The sequence below is a fragment of the Chelonoidis abingdonii genome, chromosome 7, assembly GCF_003597395.2.
Source record: "Chelonoidis abingdonii isolate Lonesome George chromosome 7, CheloAbing_2.0, whole genome shotgun sequence".
In the NCBI taxonomy this organism is placed as follows: Eukaryota; Metazoa; Chordata; order Testudines; family Testudinidae; genus Chelonoidis; species Chelonoidis abingdonii.
Window position 1 is genome coordinate 40,476,765 of NC_133775.1, and position 15,768 is coordinate 40,492,532.

The 15,768-nt window shown below is 37.5% G+C and overlaps 1 protein-coding gene across 1 annotated transcript in view; it reads right to left on the minus strand.

Moving 5' to 3' along the window:
- COL11A1 (collagen type XI alpha 1 chain) overlaps nt 1–15,768 on the minus strand; it is a 239,140-nt gene that overhangs the window by 107,808 nt on the left and 115,564 nt on the right. The window contains exons 29-32 of the mRNA XM_032797054.2: nt 13,847–13,900; nt 13,111–13,218; nt 6,533–6,586; nt 1,785–1,838 (exon numbers count right to left, since the gene is read on the minus strand). Coding sequence (XP_032652945.1) covers nt 1,785–1,838; nt 6,533–6,586; nt 13,111–13,218; nt 13,847–13,900 — 270 coding nt within the window. The remainder of the gene's footprint in view (nt 1–1,784; nt 1,839–6,532; nt 6,587–13,110; nt 13,219–13,846; nt 13,901–15,768) is intronic.

Here is a 15,768-nt window from a genome sequence, read left to right on the forward strand (position 1 = left end):
ATACGGAGAATCTATAGACCCCTTTCATGGGGTAGACTTTACGCTGGGATTGTAATGGATTCCAGCGTGAAGAAGCTTTTAATTCAAGAAGCCATATTCTCCTGATAGAAAAAAGAAACACTGTGACTGTTACTTGTTAAAATCTAACCAGTGAAAATGGGATCTTCGTATGAAATTCTAATTTTAAAAGAATTACATGCATATTCTCACTGTTTCGTCATCATACAAAAGAATACTATTTTAGTACTAGAATACTACTCTGGTTGTAAGCTCTTTGGGTATGTCCACACAGCAAAGAAAAAACCCATGTCTGGTCCATGCCAGCTGACTCAGGCTTGTGGGACTTGGGTTACGGGGCTGTTTCACTACTGCGTAGACTTCCGGGTTCAGGCTGGAGCCTAGGATCTGGGAGCCTGTGAGGTAGGAGGGTCCTAGAGCCCAGGCTTCAGTCCATGCCCAGAAGTCTACACAGCACTGAAATAGCCCTGCAGCCTGAGCCTCATGAGCCCAAGTGAGCTGGCACAGGCCAGACGCGGGTGTCTAGTTGCTGTGCAGACATACTCTTGGAGGCAGGGACTGTTTTGAAATTGTGTGTACTGTGTTGACCACAATGGATTCCTGATCCATGGTTAGGTCTGTAGACTATACTGCTATTGTCACTACCTGTACAGATAAAGCCAGTTATGCTGGCCCAATTCAGAAGTCCATGGTTAAATGCGTGACTGAATTGAGGCTTTTTTTTTTACATCTAATAACTTTATATTTTCATATTTAAAAGTGTGTTCTTGTGCATGTTACAGGTTCAGGTTTCCTAATTTAGCCTCCTGATTGATGGTTCAAAACAATGTTTTTTAATACTGCTTTATGCAAAAAATAGGGTCTTATTTTTTTTTTTACATTCCTTGTTCGTCACAGTAAAAAAAGAACTGCCTTCAGCTCAGCTAAAACCATTCTTAAGAAAAAAAGCAAACAGAAAATGCAATTGTTTCTCAAAAAATTCATATTTAAAGTGGTGAATCTGTGCTTTTGATTCCTTGCTGCTAAATAAAATTGATTGGTAGGCACAATAATGATATTCTTTACTTCAGTCTGACTTAACATCACACTGAGTTGTGATCTACAAGTTCCAAGTCATCCTTTCACTTCTGATAATGTTATCAGCTTTCTAACAACTCAATCAGCCACATCTAGTTGAGCTTTACAGGCAGCACTGCAGTGACCTTCTTCTTGCCCCTTCCCTTTTTTTTTTATTGTAGTTGGAGATGCTGCATATTAGCTTCTCCCCATGTGCTTCAAAAAATGAAGCAGCAAAATCTGACATTTTACTACCACTTGATAAGTATATGTTCTTCATCCTGCTTGCTATAGTCTGATGAATCAGAATGCATACAAAATCCAAGTTAAATTGCATGGTATCTAGATAATTCACAAGATAGGAAAATAGTCCTTGCCAGTTGTCTAACTAGTCCACTTTCAGTCCATCTTTCAGAAGAAGATGAAAAACACTCCCTAACAGACAATTATTGAATAAGCTACCTGGTGAGAGAATTTCTATCTATCCCAGATACTGAGTGGTTGTGTTAATGCCCTGAAGCATGAGGATTTATGTCTCATGCAGTTTGATCCCATTTTATATAACTGTGGATGTTCAGTCTTATCCAGATAAAGGCTCAATGCTATAATATTTCAGTGTTCTCTTGAAGCTTCTTGTCTTTATATATTTTAGCAGAGAGCTCTACAGGCTAATTAAGCATTGTGTTGTTGTTTTTTAAAGTATATCATACCCTTGCACCTTTCTCTCCATTGGCACCTGGGAATCCTGGGAAACCAGTGGAGCCCTGTATGAGAAATGAATGCAAATATCATCAAATATCTGTCACACCACCACAATACATCCAGTACTTAATCTAGAATTAAAATCACATCACCAGATTGATGCAAAATGTACATTACAACTAGATCAGTGGAAATAGTTTTTAAAGATGTCAGCTCTAGTGAATATCTAAAAATTAACTTACCATAATGCCTCAAGTCCTGAATGCATTAAAAACATCAGCATAGGTAATAACATTATTTTTCATTAACATCAATAAGAAAATGTTTGACAGATCTTTTCCAATTTTAGTTAACAGTGAGAAAGAAAAGTTCATTAGCCATCACTAGAAATGATTTTATTAGATCATGACCAAGAGAAATGAATCTTGGGAACCTGCCTCTGCTGAAGCAGAGTGGCAGAACTAAAATCATTTTCTTAATGCAGTATCAGTGCTGCACCAGAGCATTTTTGTGGGCCTTATTGCTCTTTGGCCAGCTATTTAAGAGGGCTGATCTGCACTTTTGTTTTCAAGTGGCTGTTACTGTGTGTTCACGTTCACATTTCACAGACACATTGTGACTAACATTAAAAACTCCAGTTCTATTCAATTTAGGTAACTCAATAGGAAGCATCTGTTTTAGCAGAACTCTCTTTACAGAGGTCTGTAAACCTAGCACTGATGCTCTAAGTGTGGTTGCATATTGTGATTGCATAAAGCCAGGGCCAGCTCTAGCCATTTCGCCGCCCCAAGCTCGCCGGTCCCGCAGCTCCAGTGGATCTCCCGCAGACTGTGCCTGCGGATGCTCCACCGGAGCCACAGGACCAGTGACCACCGAGGCATGCTGCCCCAAGCATGCGCTTGGCGTGCTGGGGCCTTGAGCCGGCCCTGCGTAAAGCCCAAAACATAACTTGGGCTGAGTTTCAGGAAAGAATCTTGAGTTTGGAATGAAACTGCTTGCTAAACCCTACCTACACATTTTCCCCATCTCCCCCGACAAAGTCCTTCATGCATTCTGACTTCAATAGCAGTTGTATATATGTATTTATTTGAAGAAGAGGTCCTAGTATTTATTACGGACATCTTCTCTCTCATATATTTTCAGACACCCACGTCTATAATAAAATATATATAATACCCTAGAAAGCTCTCAGATTAGCTTTAATACTGGAGGGTCTCTGCCAGGATTAGACAGTGTGCAGTTAGCAGAAAGCCCTGAGTTTCCTAGTCAGAAGAAATACTTTTGATGAGATAACCAGTAATGCTTTTCACTTACATGGAGACCATACCTTTACCAACCCTGATCAGCAGGGATATTCTTCAAGGGAACAAGAGCTCCTCAAAAGAGCATCTTGCTAAGTGATGCCCCACTCTTATCTTTCAAATGAAAATGATACTTATGTTCCAGTGTTATGATCAACATTGACAAAGTTGGTTGCTTTATTCATAAAAAAGGTGACCATTGGATAATCACATGCATTTACTCTATGGAACAATGTATACATAAAAAATTTAGAGGTTATACACTCTTGTGGTGCATGAAATTTAGGCAAGATAATGGATGCTCACAGTAATTAACCATTAATCCAGGTTAGGAAGCATTCACTGTGAAGGAAGAACCTAATATTCTATGGTTACAGAGAAAACTTAGAAAATGTGGTGACCATCAGGAAAATATTTGCTAAACTTAGCTAATGAGCTATAAATGTCACCATTCCCTCCACCACAACAAAATGGTTACATGGAGAACTGACATGAGTCAACAAATACAGCTGTTTCCAGGAACTATTCCTTTCTCTTCCTGCCCCTCCATGTAATCCTTTACCCTTTCTACTTCTGTCATACCATTCTGAAGGATAGTGCTGGCTTGTCAGCTCCCAGTGCACTGATTTGCTAAGGGGGTGACCTGGGGTTAGAAAAGACCATTGACTTGACATAACTTACTTTCAAGTTATGGAAGATTAAAAATCACAGGCACGTTTGGTTTGGCCTGTCAATAGGGTAGTACTGGCCATATTCTGCTCAGTTTCCTGCTGCGATAGCTCATCCATCTTTGTATGCACAACATGTTAGTGTGTTTTTTTATTATTGGTTTAGCAACAGGTAAACAGCTAGCTAAAATCTAAATGGCCAGAGTGTGAGAAAGAACTGCTCCATTCTCTTTGTAGCATCAACTAATATCTTCTCTATTTTGTTTTAAGTTCTTCTTGGTTTCCTTTTAATATACCTTATTTATGACAAGGTGTTCCATTTATCCACTAACTAAGCTGTCTTTGGGGGGTCACACAACCCCAGTGCTGATAGTTTTAGTGAACAGAGAAAGAAGGAATTTCTTGCTTGAATTGTTTTCACCAGTTGAGATTCAGTGTATAAAACCTGAAGAAAGTCTAATTTTGTATGAGGTCCCAAGTGGGCCCTTAAATATGTGTTATAGTACAAGAGAGAAAAACTGTTCAGGCATTAGTATGAAAGGCTTAGCTATAAATATTTAATATACACAGTATTCTAAGTATTGAAGTATTCCTGCAATCAAGCTGATGAGGACTAGCTTTAAGAAAAATATAGTGAAATTATCTTATAATGGTATCTATGCCTAAGAACTGCACACAGAAGCAAATTCATGCAAGGCAAATAAGTGGCAGAAAAAAAATAACCTTGAACCATCTACTGACTATTGGGACAGGACTTCTTATTTCCTTTAGACAACAATTACTGATTATATGCACCTTTGATTTGATCATCCTTTTTAATGTTGATTTCAACAGGACTATGGGTAGAAAAACATGCTACCCAATATGCATAAGGGTGGCCAAAGAACAGGCCCTGAGTGACTTGATGCATTATAGCAATCCATACCCTTTCTAATCTGGTTGCCTAAACTTCATGGAATAGCCAACAGTGAGTATAATTTGAATTAATTTCAGTTTTAATTTAACTTAACAAAATTCCCAGTGACATCTATATTGGAAAATATACACCAATTTTCTTTGAAGTGTACTTCTTTTTTGTTCTTAATACTGAATAATGTAAAACCTCTTTGATCTTAGACATTTCAAAAGAGAACAAAAAGGAAGACTGAAATCTCAGACATTTAGGTTAAAAGGCAGAAGCAAGAAGGGATCTCTTTATCAAGAGTATTCACCTTGAGAAACACTTTCCTTAGACAGCTAGGGTCTATTTCATTAGCACAGAGTATTCAGTGAATAAATACTCTTAAGAGAGTTTACTTAGCAGAAACATAGGGCCAGATGGTAGGCTATAGACATAAAAAATACTTCAGTTAGTTATCCAGAAAGCATTATCTCTGTCAAAAAAAAATCACTAGTTCAAATTTGGAAGTAAGAACAGATCCCAGAATTTAGACTAGAGCAGCTGTTTTCAAGCTATGGGGTGGGCCTCCCAAAGGAGATGTGGGAGTGTGTCAAGGGAGGCCCGAGCTGTGTGCTTTTTTTTAAAGAGCTCTGGCTGTCAATCCCAGGTGGCTGAGGCTAATACAGAAGGACCATAGGTGGCGGTATATGTACTTATGTGTGGGCAGGTGGGTGGGGGGACATAAACTACTACAAAGACACAAAGGGGGTCTGATCAAATAAATTTGAGAACCACTAGCCTAAAAGAAAGCTCAATATTTTACTGAGATGACATTCAGTCCTGCTAAAGAGGTAAGAGTTTTTCATTTATTGTACTATGCATTCCCAGCTGGTCTCATCTTTGACATATCTCTGAAGGTATGATGTAGAGGGGGACTTCCACAGATAACAGGAAATGTCCCTGACATTTTTAACATTCCCATTCCTGCCTAGTCTGAAAATGATTTTTAATAGGTCTTTCTAACATTTGCTTAGTCTACACTAAGCCATTTCTCAAAGATATGTTAAATTGATCCTTTTAAAATGTAATTTACCATTTTAAATCTTTATAAATAATTTAGAAACAGAACCAGCTAACACAGATATTTTCTAGTGGCGACAGAGTCCAAATGATACTTGAAGGAAGGACAACTGCAAAAAAAGAAACAAACAAAACAGGAATTGTGGACAGAAGGTAGGGGATTAACCCAGGAGAAAGAACAAAGCTAAGCATTCTGGTTATATGAACGTCAAGCAACAGACATCAGTCACCCTCTTAACAGAAGCAAAGGGAAAATATGTGAAAGACAATATTGTAACAGCCCAACTCCTATCTTTCATGGTGACACACTTGGAAGTGTGTTAGAGATGTTATATGGCTCTTTCTGTAGCTAGTGGAAGATGGCAGAAACATAGCAGTGAAAGTCTAAGGACTATATCTGGGTCCTCAGACCATACTGCAAATTTCCATGAGCACCAGTGTGAGTTCTGGGAGCAATATATGGCTTTTAGTCTTAAAGAAGCAAGAGTATCAGCAGTTGGATCTTTTTCAACAGTCCATGATGTGTGCAATAGTATATTGCTGGCACAGATATATAATGCAAGTAAGATTGGCAGGGGCTTAAAAGTTGTATGGTTGAAGGAAGGGGAAAACAGGTCCATAACAATTGTTCATTATGGACCACTAACACATTTTTTAACATAAATTAAAATATTATGGTCGGAAAAGACAGAATGAGAAACAACTTGGGGTTTGATGCTCATATCTTCCTTCTTTAAATATATAACTAACAGAACAGCTGCCATTGTGGTTAATTTGTCCACAGCATATTCACTCTTGAATGCCATAAATAAAATTAACTCATTTACCTTTGGACCTTGTCTTCCTGGATATCCTGGCAGTCCTGGAACCCCAAGTTTACCCTGAAATTAAAAAAAAATTATATTGTTTCTAGTAGTTCTTAGTAGTTTAGTCATAATTTTATTTAGAGTTTGTTTCCTTCCATAACAAATACAATCAAATATTTTATTAAATGTATCTTCACACTTCACCTATTTCCCTTCTCAGAACTGGTCAATTGGCTTTGTTTCCAAAACCTCAGTTCCAAGAATAAAATACTAATCTTGTTGAAATGGATGATGTTTTGCCATTGACTACAATGATCCCAAGATTTCACCCAAACACTCTTCTAACACTGTAATCTAGTGACGGTAGCAACAAAACATTAACACACACTATAACACAAAAGGCAATTCCCATAACAGGCCACTTAGTGCTCTTCATATTGTACCACATCATGGCTAATGTGTTTTCTTTATCTATAATCTCCATGAAAGCCAATGGATATTTGAAGATCAAGCACTACAGGTTGTCTTGAAGAATTCTAAACTATCTCAGAAAACATCATTGAAAATAATACCCCAAGAATAATCCAATATCACATAATATGTGCTGTGTTTTGAGAAAGATGGCTCTCTTTCCAGTATCAGAGAGGAAAATAGGCTGAGTAGATTGATGCTACTGATGTTACTAATTCTACTGCCTGAAGGTGGAAGGAGGGAGCATTGCTGTGTTCAGATTTCGTAGTGTAGGTCCCATTATAGTCTTAGGTAATAAAACAGAATGTGAGCTAATTTGTCATTTTCAAAAATAAGGAATAGTTGTTTTGGTCTCTAAGAGCCAGAGCCGCTAGAGAAGAATATGACTATTGTAAACACTCTTACAGTATTCCAGGCCATCACAATTTTGAAGTGGTCTCTACAGAAAAGATGTGAGAATGGAACATAATCTTGTACTCCAGCAATAATCTGGGATGCTAGAAAAGAGATATGGGGGAGCTCCTGCCTGAAAAGTGGCATTTGACAAAATAAATGTGTGTTCTTAAAAAAATAAAGCCGATGAATAAAGATGCAGAACATAACTTATATTAGTGAAAGTTTGTGCCTGGCAGGAGATATTATTAAAGAATAATTCAGCCATCTATAAAGACAACCACACTCACAGCTATATTACATATCAAAACCAGTTGAATGCCTTAGAAATACTTAAGGTAGCATCTCCTAAAAGAAAAATTTCACAGCATAACATTGCATCACACTCTGATAAATTCAGTGGGAGTCTTGCTCCCGATTTCAATGGGAGACAGAACCAAGATGACTATTTGGAGTCTTTTTGGTGAGGAGATCCTTTCTGCCCATTTGCTCTTTCTTCAGTATGCTCAGCGCTGGCATTATTATTTGAGCAAATCGATCCCCTTCCTCCTTGGGTGTGGAGGATTCCCTGGCAGGAGGATCACATGAAAGTGGAGAAGACAGAAGGACCAAAGTAGTCTTCAGGATGTTGGGGAGTTGGACTGAGTTGGGCACCTTCTGCACAGTGGGGATCTCCCAGTGAGTGGCAGAGGACAGGGCACAGATTGCTGCTGTTACATGGATCTTCCCTTTTTCCCATCCTCATGTTGGTATGGGAAGATGTTAGGGTCACAGAGACTATTCCAACCATTAGACTGTGGATGCCTTCACAGTGCAATTCTGCAGCCAGCCCTTATCATGGAGAGCAGTGAGTACTCTCCCCCAATCCATCTCATATTGGCCCAGCATCCAGGCTGGATATTTGACTCAGGATATGGAATATAAGGAGTTAGTATCCATACAAATAGGAATAATCTGGATCAAATATATTTCAGAGGCTCATCTAAACTAAGACAACAGTGATGCTAACTCTTATAATTCTGTCACACGTCTCCTGGTATTTGGTATTTTTCTTAAAGCTCCAGCTACTGAAATCAAGAGGATTATAGGAAAATCTCAGCTTTCAATGTGGGGGTGAGGGGCAAATAGCTCGCTAGCCTTTGTGGAATAAAGGTGGAAAAAACTGAATCCTTAGGGCTCAAAAACCAGAATACAAATTAACAGAACTCTAAATTTGTTATATTTTCAAATCTTATGAGTCTTTACCTCGTCTCATGATTTTTTTTACTTATATTTTGAATGTTTTGAATATTTTGAATGTTTGGAGTTAGCTATACTGAAAATGGTACATTCATTTGTAAATCTCATAACAGTACACTTTCCTATGAGAATCCTAATATTTTCATATTTTTGCCAGGTCAGATAGGATGTAGGAATAGCCTTTTTCATGGTATTTCAGTACTCTCGGTCCTGGCTGAAAACAGAAAATGCAACATTCAGAAATTTTATGAAAGAAGCTAACTAAAGAACCAGTTATGGTTTGGGGAAAAGTTCCTATCAATTCTTGTTTTAATAGAACTTGTTCACTGATCCAGTTACAATTGAATACAAAGTGATATTCCAATCTGAATTGTGCGTCCATTCATCCAGGACAATAGTTTTAGCCTTCTTTTGTTATATGTTCTTTGATTCATGACCTTGTTATCAGCTGGCAGGGTATTTTGCAACATTTTGGGGAACATTAATTCATAAATAGCTCCCAATAGTTAAATAAGACAGAAAATAACTCTTCTTGGAATGAGTCAACTGACTTTTAAGATAAGTTATTTGATGACAATTTATGAATGATTCCAGTATCAAGTCACAAATATAACTTTTCCTGAACTTCTAGTATGCCATGTAAATAAATCATTATGAACAGTAATGTTATGTTTATGACAAGAAGCAACTTATAATGAAAGAGGATTTCTTTCTATCTCTACTATCGCTAAAATATGTTCCTTCCTTTTTAGTTCCTTTTGCTGAAACTCTAGTCCATGATACTGGTCATCTTTCTTAACACTGAGCATCTATATAGTCCTTTATATGTTTAAATAGTGTATAGACTTTAAGTATTTTTATTAGATCTTTTGTCCTAAAAGATTAAGAGGAACTGATCACAGAAATAAAATGTAATGATAACTTAGATACAAGTGATCATGACATGATCAAATTTATAACATGCAAGCGAATAAAGTCTAGATCTCTCTCTCTCTCTCTCTCTCACACTCACACACACACACAACTTTAATAGGGCCAATTATGAGCCAGATCAGCTGGGAGGAGGAATTAAATCAGATAAATTGAATGATAAATTGCAATAATTTAAAAACACCTTACTATTTGCCCTCCAAAAAAGCCTCAATCTCATACCTGAGGAAGAAGGCTTTGATGGTTTAAAAAAACTAACCAGGTTCAGAGAGGAAGTGAAGACAGCTATAAAAATAATAACAAATGGAAGAAAGTGGAAGCTTATATTAATAAATATAATTCAGAAATTAAGAATTGTAAAAAATTGGTAAGGGAAAGCAAAGGAACACAAGGAGAAATCTATGGGCATCAGAATTAAGGTAAATAAGGAATTTTAAAAAATATATATATATTAGGAACAAAAAGAATCCTGACAATGGTATAGGTCCATTACTGAACAGAAATGGTAGAATTATCAACAATAATGCAGAAAAAAACCCAGAAGTGTTCAATAAATATTTCTGTTTTATATCTGGATCAAAAAGAGATGAAATAGTTTCATCATATAGTGATTATAACACTCTTTCTATTTCAAAAATATCTCTGGAGGATGCTAAACAGCAGTTATTAAAGCTAGACATTTTTAAATCAGCAGGTCCAAGTAACTTGCATTAAGAGTTTTAAAAGAGCTGGCTGAGGACTTGCTTGACCATTACTGTTGATTTTCAATAAGCCTTGGAGCACTGGGAAAGTTCCAGAAGAAAGAAAATATTGTGCCAACTTTTAAAAAAAAAGGCAAATGGGATGATGTGGGTAATTATAGTACTGTCAACTTGGCATCAATACTAGGAAAGATCATGGAACAGATGATACAGGATTGATTAGTAAAGAATTAAAGGAGGATAAAGTAATTAATATAAGTCAAAATGGGTTTATAGAAAATAGATCCTATCAAAGTAACTTCAGTATTTTTATGAGATTACAAGTTTGATTGATAAAAGTAAAAGTGATATTAAAATATACTTAGACTTCTGTAAGTTGTTTGACTTGGCACAATAAAACATTCTAATTAAAAAAATAGAACCATATAAAATTAACATGACACATGTTAAATGGATTAAAAATTGGCTAAGTGATAGGTTTCAAAATGTAATTATAAATGGGTAACGGTCAAGCTGGTTCGTTTCCAGCAGACTCCCACAGGGATCAGTTCTTGGCCCTATGCTATTTAACATTTTTATCGATGATCTGAAAAAAACCCATAAAACCATCAATGATAAAGTATGCAGATGACACAAAAATGGGACAGTGGTAAATACTGAATATGCCAAGTCACTGATTCAGAACTATTTGGATCACTTGGTAAACTGGGAACAAGCAAACAAAATGCATTTTGTTATATTTAGATAAATATAAACATCTAGGAACAAAGAATGTAGGCCATACTTAGAGGATGGGGGAGGGCTCTATCCTGGGAAGTAGTGATGCTGAAAAAGATTAGGGGGTCATGATGGATAAACATGAGCTCCTACTGTAATCCTGTGGCCAAAAGAGCTAATGTGATCCTGGGATGCATAAACAGGGAAATCACAAGTAGGAGTAGAGAGGTTATTTTACCTCTGTACTGGCAACTGCTGCTGAAATCCAGTTCTGGGGCCCACAATTCAAGAAAGATGTTAGTAAATTGGAGTGGGTTCAAAGAAGAACCATGGGAATGATTAAAGGATTAGAAAATATGTTATAGTGATAGATGCAGAGAGCTCAATCTATTTATTTTCAGAAAAAGAAGATTAAGGGATGACTTGATTAGGGTCTATAAGTATCTACATGGGTAACAAATATTTAATAATGGACCCTTCAATCTCACAGAAGAAGGCGTAACATGATCCAAAGGCTGGAAGTTGAAGCTAGATAAATTTAGATTGGAAATAAGGCATATATTTTCAACCATGAGGGTAATTAACTACTGGAACAATTTATCAAGGGTTATGGTGGATTCTGCATCTCACACAATTTTTAAGATTGGATGTTTTTCTAAAAGATAAATTCTAGGAATTATTTTGGGGAAGTTCTATGGACAATGTTATAGAGGAGGAACAGACTAGATGATCTCAAAGGGCACTATGAATCTAATCCTCACATCAGACCCATGAGGTTCCAGGGTTAAATCCCATTACTTCCGTTTTAAAGATAGAGAAACTGATACAGAAAGGTAATATGACTTTCTTAAGGCCATACTAAGGTAAAGCCAGAATTAAAATTAGTGTGAGTCAGAAAAACTTTGATGAAACAATTTTCCATCAGAAAATGCAGTTCCGTCAACTGAAACACATCACACAATTGTGCTGATTTTGTCAAAATTTCATTTGCAGAAAAAAAGTTGTGTGTGGGGCAGATAAGTTCTAACAATGTTGAAATGACCCATTTTGATATTTTTTGAACTAAACACTTAGATTTTTGTTTTTGAAAGGGCTTTTCATTTTGATATTGTGTGTGTGTGTGTGTGTGTATGTATACTTTATTTTATACAAAGTTAGAATCAAAACAAAACATTTTGATTTTGTCAAAATGAAACACAACCAATTGGACATGAAATGAATGAAATGAGATTCTTCTTTTGTGGAGAATTCTGAAATGTTGGGGATTCCAATTCAGAATTAAGTCATTGTTTGAAATCTCACAGTCCTCTGTGAAACAATTTCTGTGCTCCACACAGCTCTAATTAAAACACTGCACCTCCTGATTCCATCCTATATTCTCATCCCCCTACTTCTCTTCCACCACAAGCTCCCTCATTTTTGAGCTTCTATGTGTTACCTCTCTCCTGGCCCAGGCTACCCAAAACACTGCACTGAAACGCCACTCTGACCTTTTACATACAATGCCTTCAATTCCCTTTTCCAGCTTCCTCTCTCTCTTTCTGTATTAGGTTCAAGATCATTATTCTCATTTTCAAGATTCTACATCGCATGCCCTCCATACACCTCAGTCTTTGTTTTTCACTATGCTCTAATGCCCCACACTTTGTTCAGTCTTCCTTCTTAGTAGCATCTTGCTCTCCTTCTGCCACTCCTGATTTTGTGTTTTTTTGTTATGATACTCCTTATACTTAAAACAACTTCTCTCTTCCCATTCACCGTACAATTTCTGCTCCTTCAGATCTTCTGTGTAGCCTTTCAATGCCAAACTACTTTCCAGCACTATCTCCATCCATGCTGGTGTCAAATTTTCTTTGAGTCATATTTGTCTTTGTTAGTTTATACTGTAAACTCCTCAGGACAGGGCTTGGCTGTCTCATGTGCCAGGAAGTATTATGCATTTCTATGTATAGCTACAAAATAATAATTTCCATTATTTGTGTAGTGACTGAAATCACTCTAGTGGCTGACCTCAGCAGCCATAATAACCTATCACTATCTGATAGCTAAAGGAGCTACTTTCAGCAGTACCGCCCTTTGGAGCTGAAGATCCTGGTTTAATCTCCATTATGAGGCAATGTTTCTTTACATTAGCCGTTGGTTACTAACCTTTTCACCAGCTTGCCCAGCACCACCTGGGTCCCCTGTTGGACCTGCTCGACCTTTTGGACCTTCAGGGCCATCTTCTCCTCGTGGACCCAGTGGACCAACTTCACCCTAAAATTCAATATGCTATAAGTACAGAGCCACTGCCTATGTTCACACCAATACACTGTTTGCAATAGCAGGACATCTTAAGATTTATTTTATAAAACAAACAATTACTTGAAAACTAATGTTAATGAAGATTAGGAAAAAAATAGTAGTGTTTTTGTGCTAGTAACAGAATTCAAGTTGTGGGGGTTGGGCATGGGGTTACTTAAACCCAGGATACGGGTGTATATTAACACCACTTTTGGAGGATCAGTGTGGCCCCCTGTGAAATATGGTTACATCATTTCCCCTGCACCAGCCAGAATCTGGCCCTGAAAGATTAATCTAGTACATTATACATGGAATGGAATTAGAGTGAAAATATGGATGCTTGGATAACTAATTAGTCTGCTGGCAATGTTAGCTTAAAACCATGCAATCTGGGGCCAGAATCTCAGCTGGTGTAAACTGGTGAGCTCCACTGCAGTCAACAGAGTGATGCTGATTCCCACCATATGAGAATCTGGCCCCAAATCTACAGGTGTGCACTGCTGGTTTTTTTAAAAATGTAATTATAAATAAGATTAAAGTGATATTCACAGGCTAAAAGCTATAATTTCTAAGTACTATATTTTTCTATATAAATACTTACTCTGTCACCTTTAAGACCCATGTCACCTTTAAATCCTGGGAAACCATCTTCACCCTAAAGAAAGCACAACAGATAGAAAAATATGTTTATTAAAAGAGATATTTTTACAAATGGAATGAAAACTTTAGGTAATCTGACTGGATGAGCATACCCACGAGGATTGAACACTGTGCCTATCACAGATCAAAAAGTTGTTAAATGTAATGAAACTCTTCAACCGTCACAGTGAGGTCCCAGCTACTGAGAGCTAGAGGAACTTGATTTTAGTTCAGCTTGGAGCTGAGAATGAATCCATGAACTAATGCTCTATGGCCCTACTCTGTTTTTGTTTGTTTGTTTGTGGTTACCTACAGAGTTCTATTCACAGTCTATCGGTCAATGCAGAGTCATAACTCCCTTGTCAACTTTGGGACCACATGAGATCAATAATGGTGTGCCAGATTGATCAATTGCTCTACCTCTGTCTTCTCATGATACTGTGCTTTTCACAGTAGTATTTAACTCCTCTAAATCAATTATGCCTATATGTAACAGACATATAAACTCCACTACAGCACATGTCCTGGAGTCTAAAGGGTTTCTATGTATTTGGTACATCAGTCTCAATTTTAAGTTGTGCATTAATGTTTTGTGTCATCCAGCAGCTACCATCAAACAACTGTTAGGATTATACAAGGTACTAGGAGGTCTTTAATGTCCTTGGTCTTTAATGTCCTATTCAAAGAACCCAATGAACTACTGAGCACTGTTTATCTTTATATCTATTTATTTGTGGAGATACAGCTATATCATTATTTATCAATATGGAAAAAATCTGTTATTTATTTATCCTCATTGCATGTTTGCTATATTTTGAATAATAACTCATGTTTATATACGGCTTGGTCATATAGTGAAGAAGGTTATTATAATTAACAGAATTGTATTGCAGAACTTTATGGGCAGCCCTGAAACAGTCAGCTGGATTAATTAAACTGAGATTGATAAAAGCATGAAACTCTTTTCAGGGACTTGATCCTGCAGGCAGATCTCTAATACTGATGTCAAAGGCAGTTTTCAAGCGAGAACCTTCAGTCCTGAAAAATAAACGTGCACTCTGTGGTAACAGAGCAATAAGGCCAGATATGCCTGTGTGAGATGGTTGTTTAACTGCAGTTCTGGGACAGACTGACTCTAAAACTTGTTCATCCATCCCCAGAAGGATCAGCTCAGTGCAAGGATTCTCCAGTGGGATACAGTTAGCACACAGGCTCTTATGCCACTCCTCCACTGCCTGCAGTTATAACAATGAAGAAAGAGGTAGGGCTAGGATATCCCTACGACAATCCCTGGCTGGGGTTTTGGCCCCAAGGGGTCACTCGAAGCTAATGGAGGTTGCAGCAGCCAGAGTGTGGTCTAGGTTCATGTAGGGGGACTTGCCCTGCATATAGTAGCAGCAGCAGATTAGGGAGAATGCAAAGTGAGTTTTAATCACATTTATACATTCCCTATTCACGCTGTGCACATTTTTGCCATAGCAAAGGATCTGGCCTATTGTCTGTATTTTAGCCACCAGAAAGTCTGGAAGCCAATGGAAGGTTTGGGTGTATAAGAAATACAGAATCTAGTCTATAGTATGAATCACAGGAATGAAAGTAGTAATTGTCACAAGCGTCGTGGATGTGACAAGCTTCTAGGGATCCACTATTGTCAGTGGGGGAAAGAGGGAAGGCTAATTCTCCACTGCCCTGCACCTTGTGTAGTCAGTTACACCTGTGCAAAGTGGGTGCAAATTGCTATTGCTCTGATCTGGTAGAATTTTACATCCATTTTACACAGATGTAAATAGCTGTGCAAGGTACAGGGCAGTGGAGATTCAGGGATGGTGAAAAGTAACCACTGCTGTCTGGGAACAACACTGCTTGCGGGAAGGAAATAAAAGA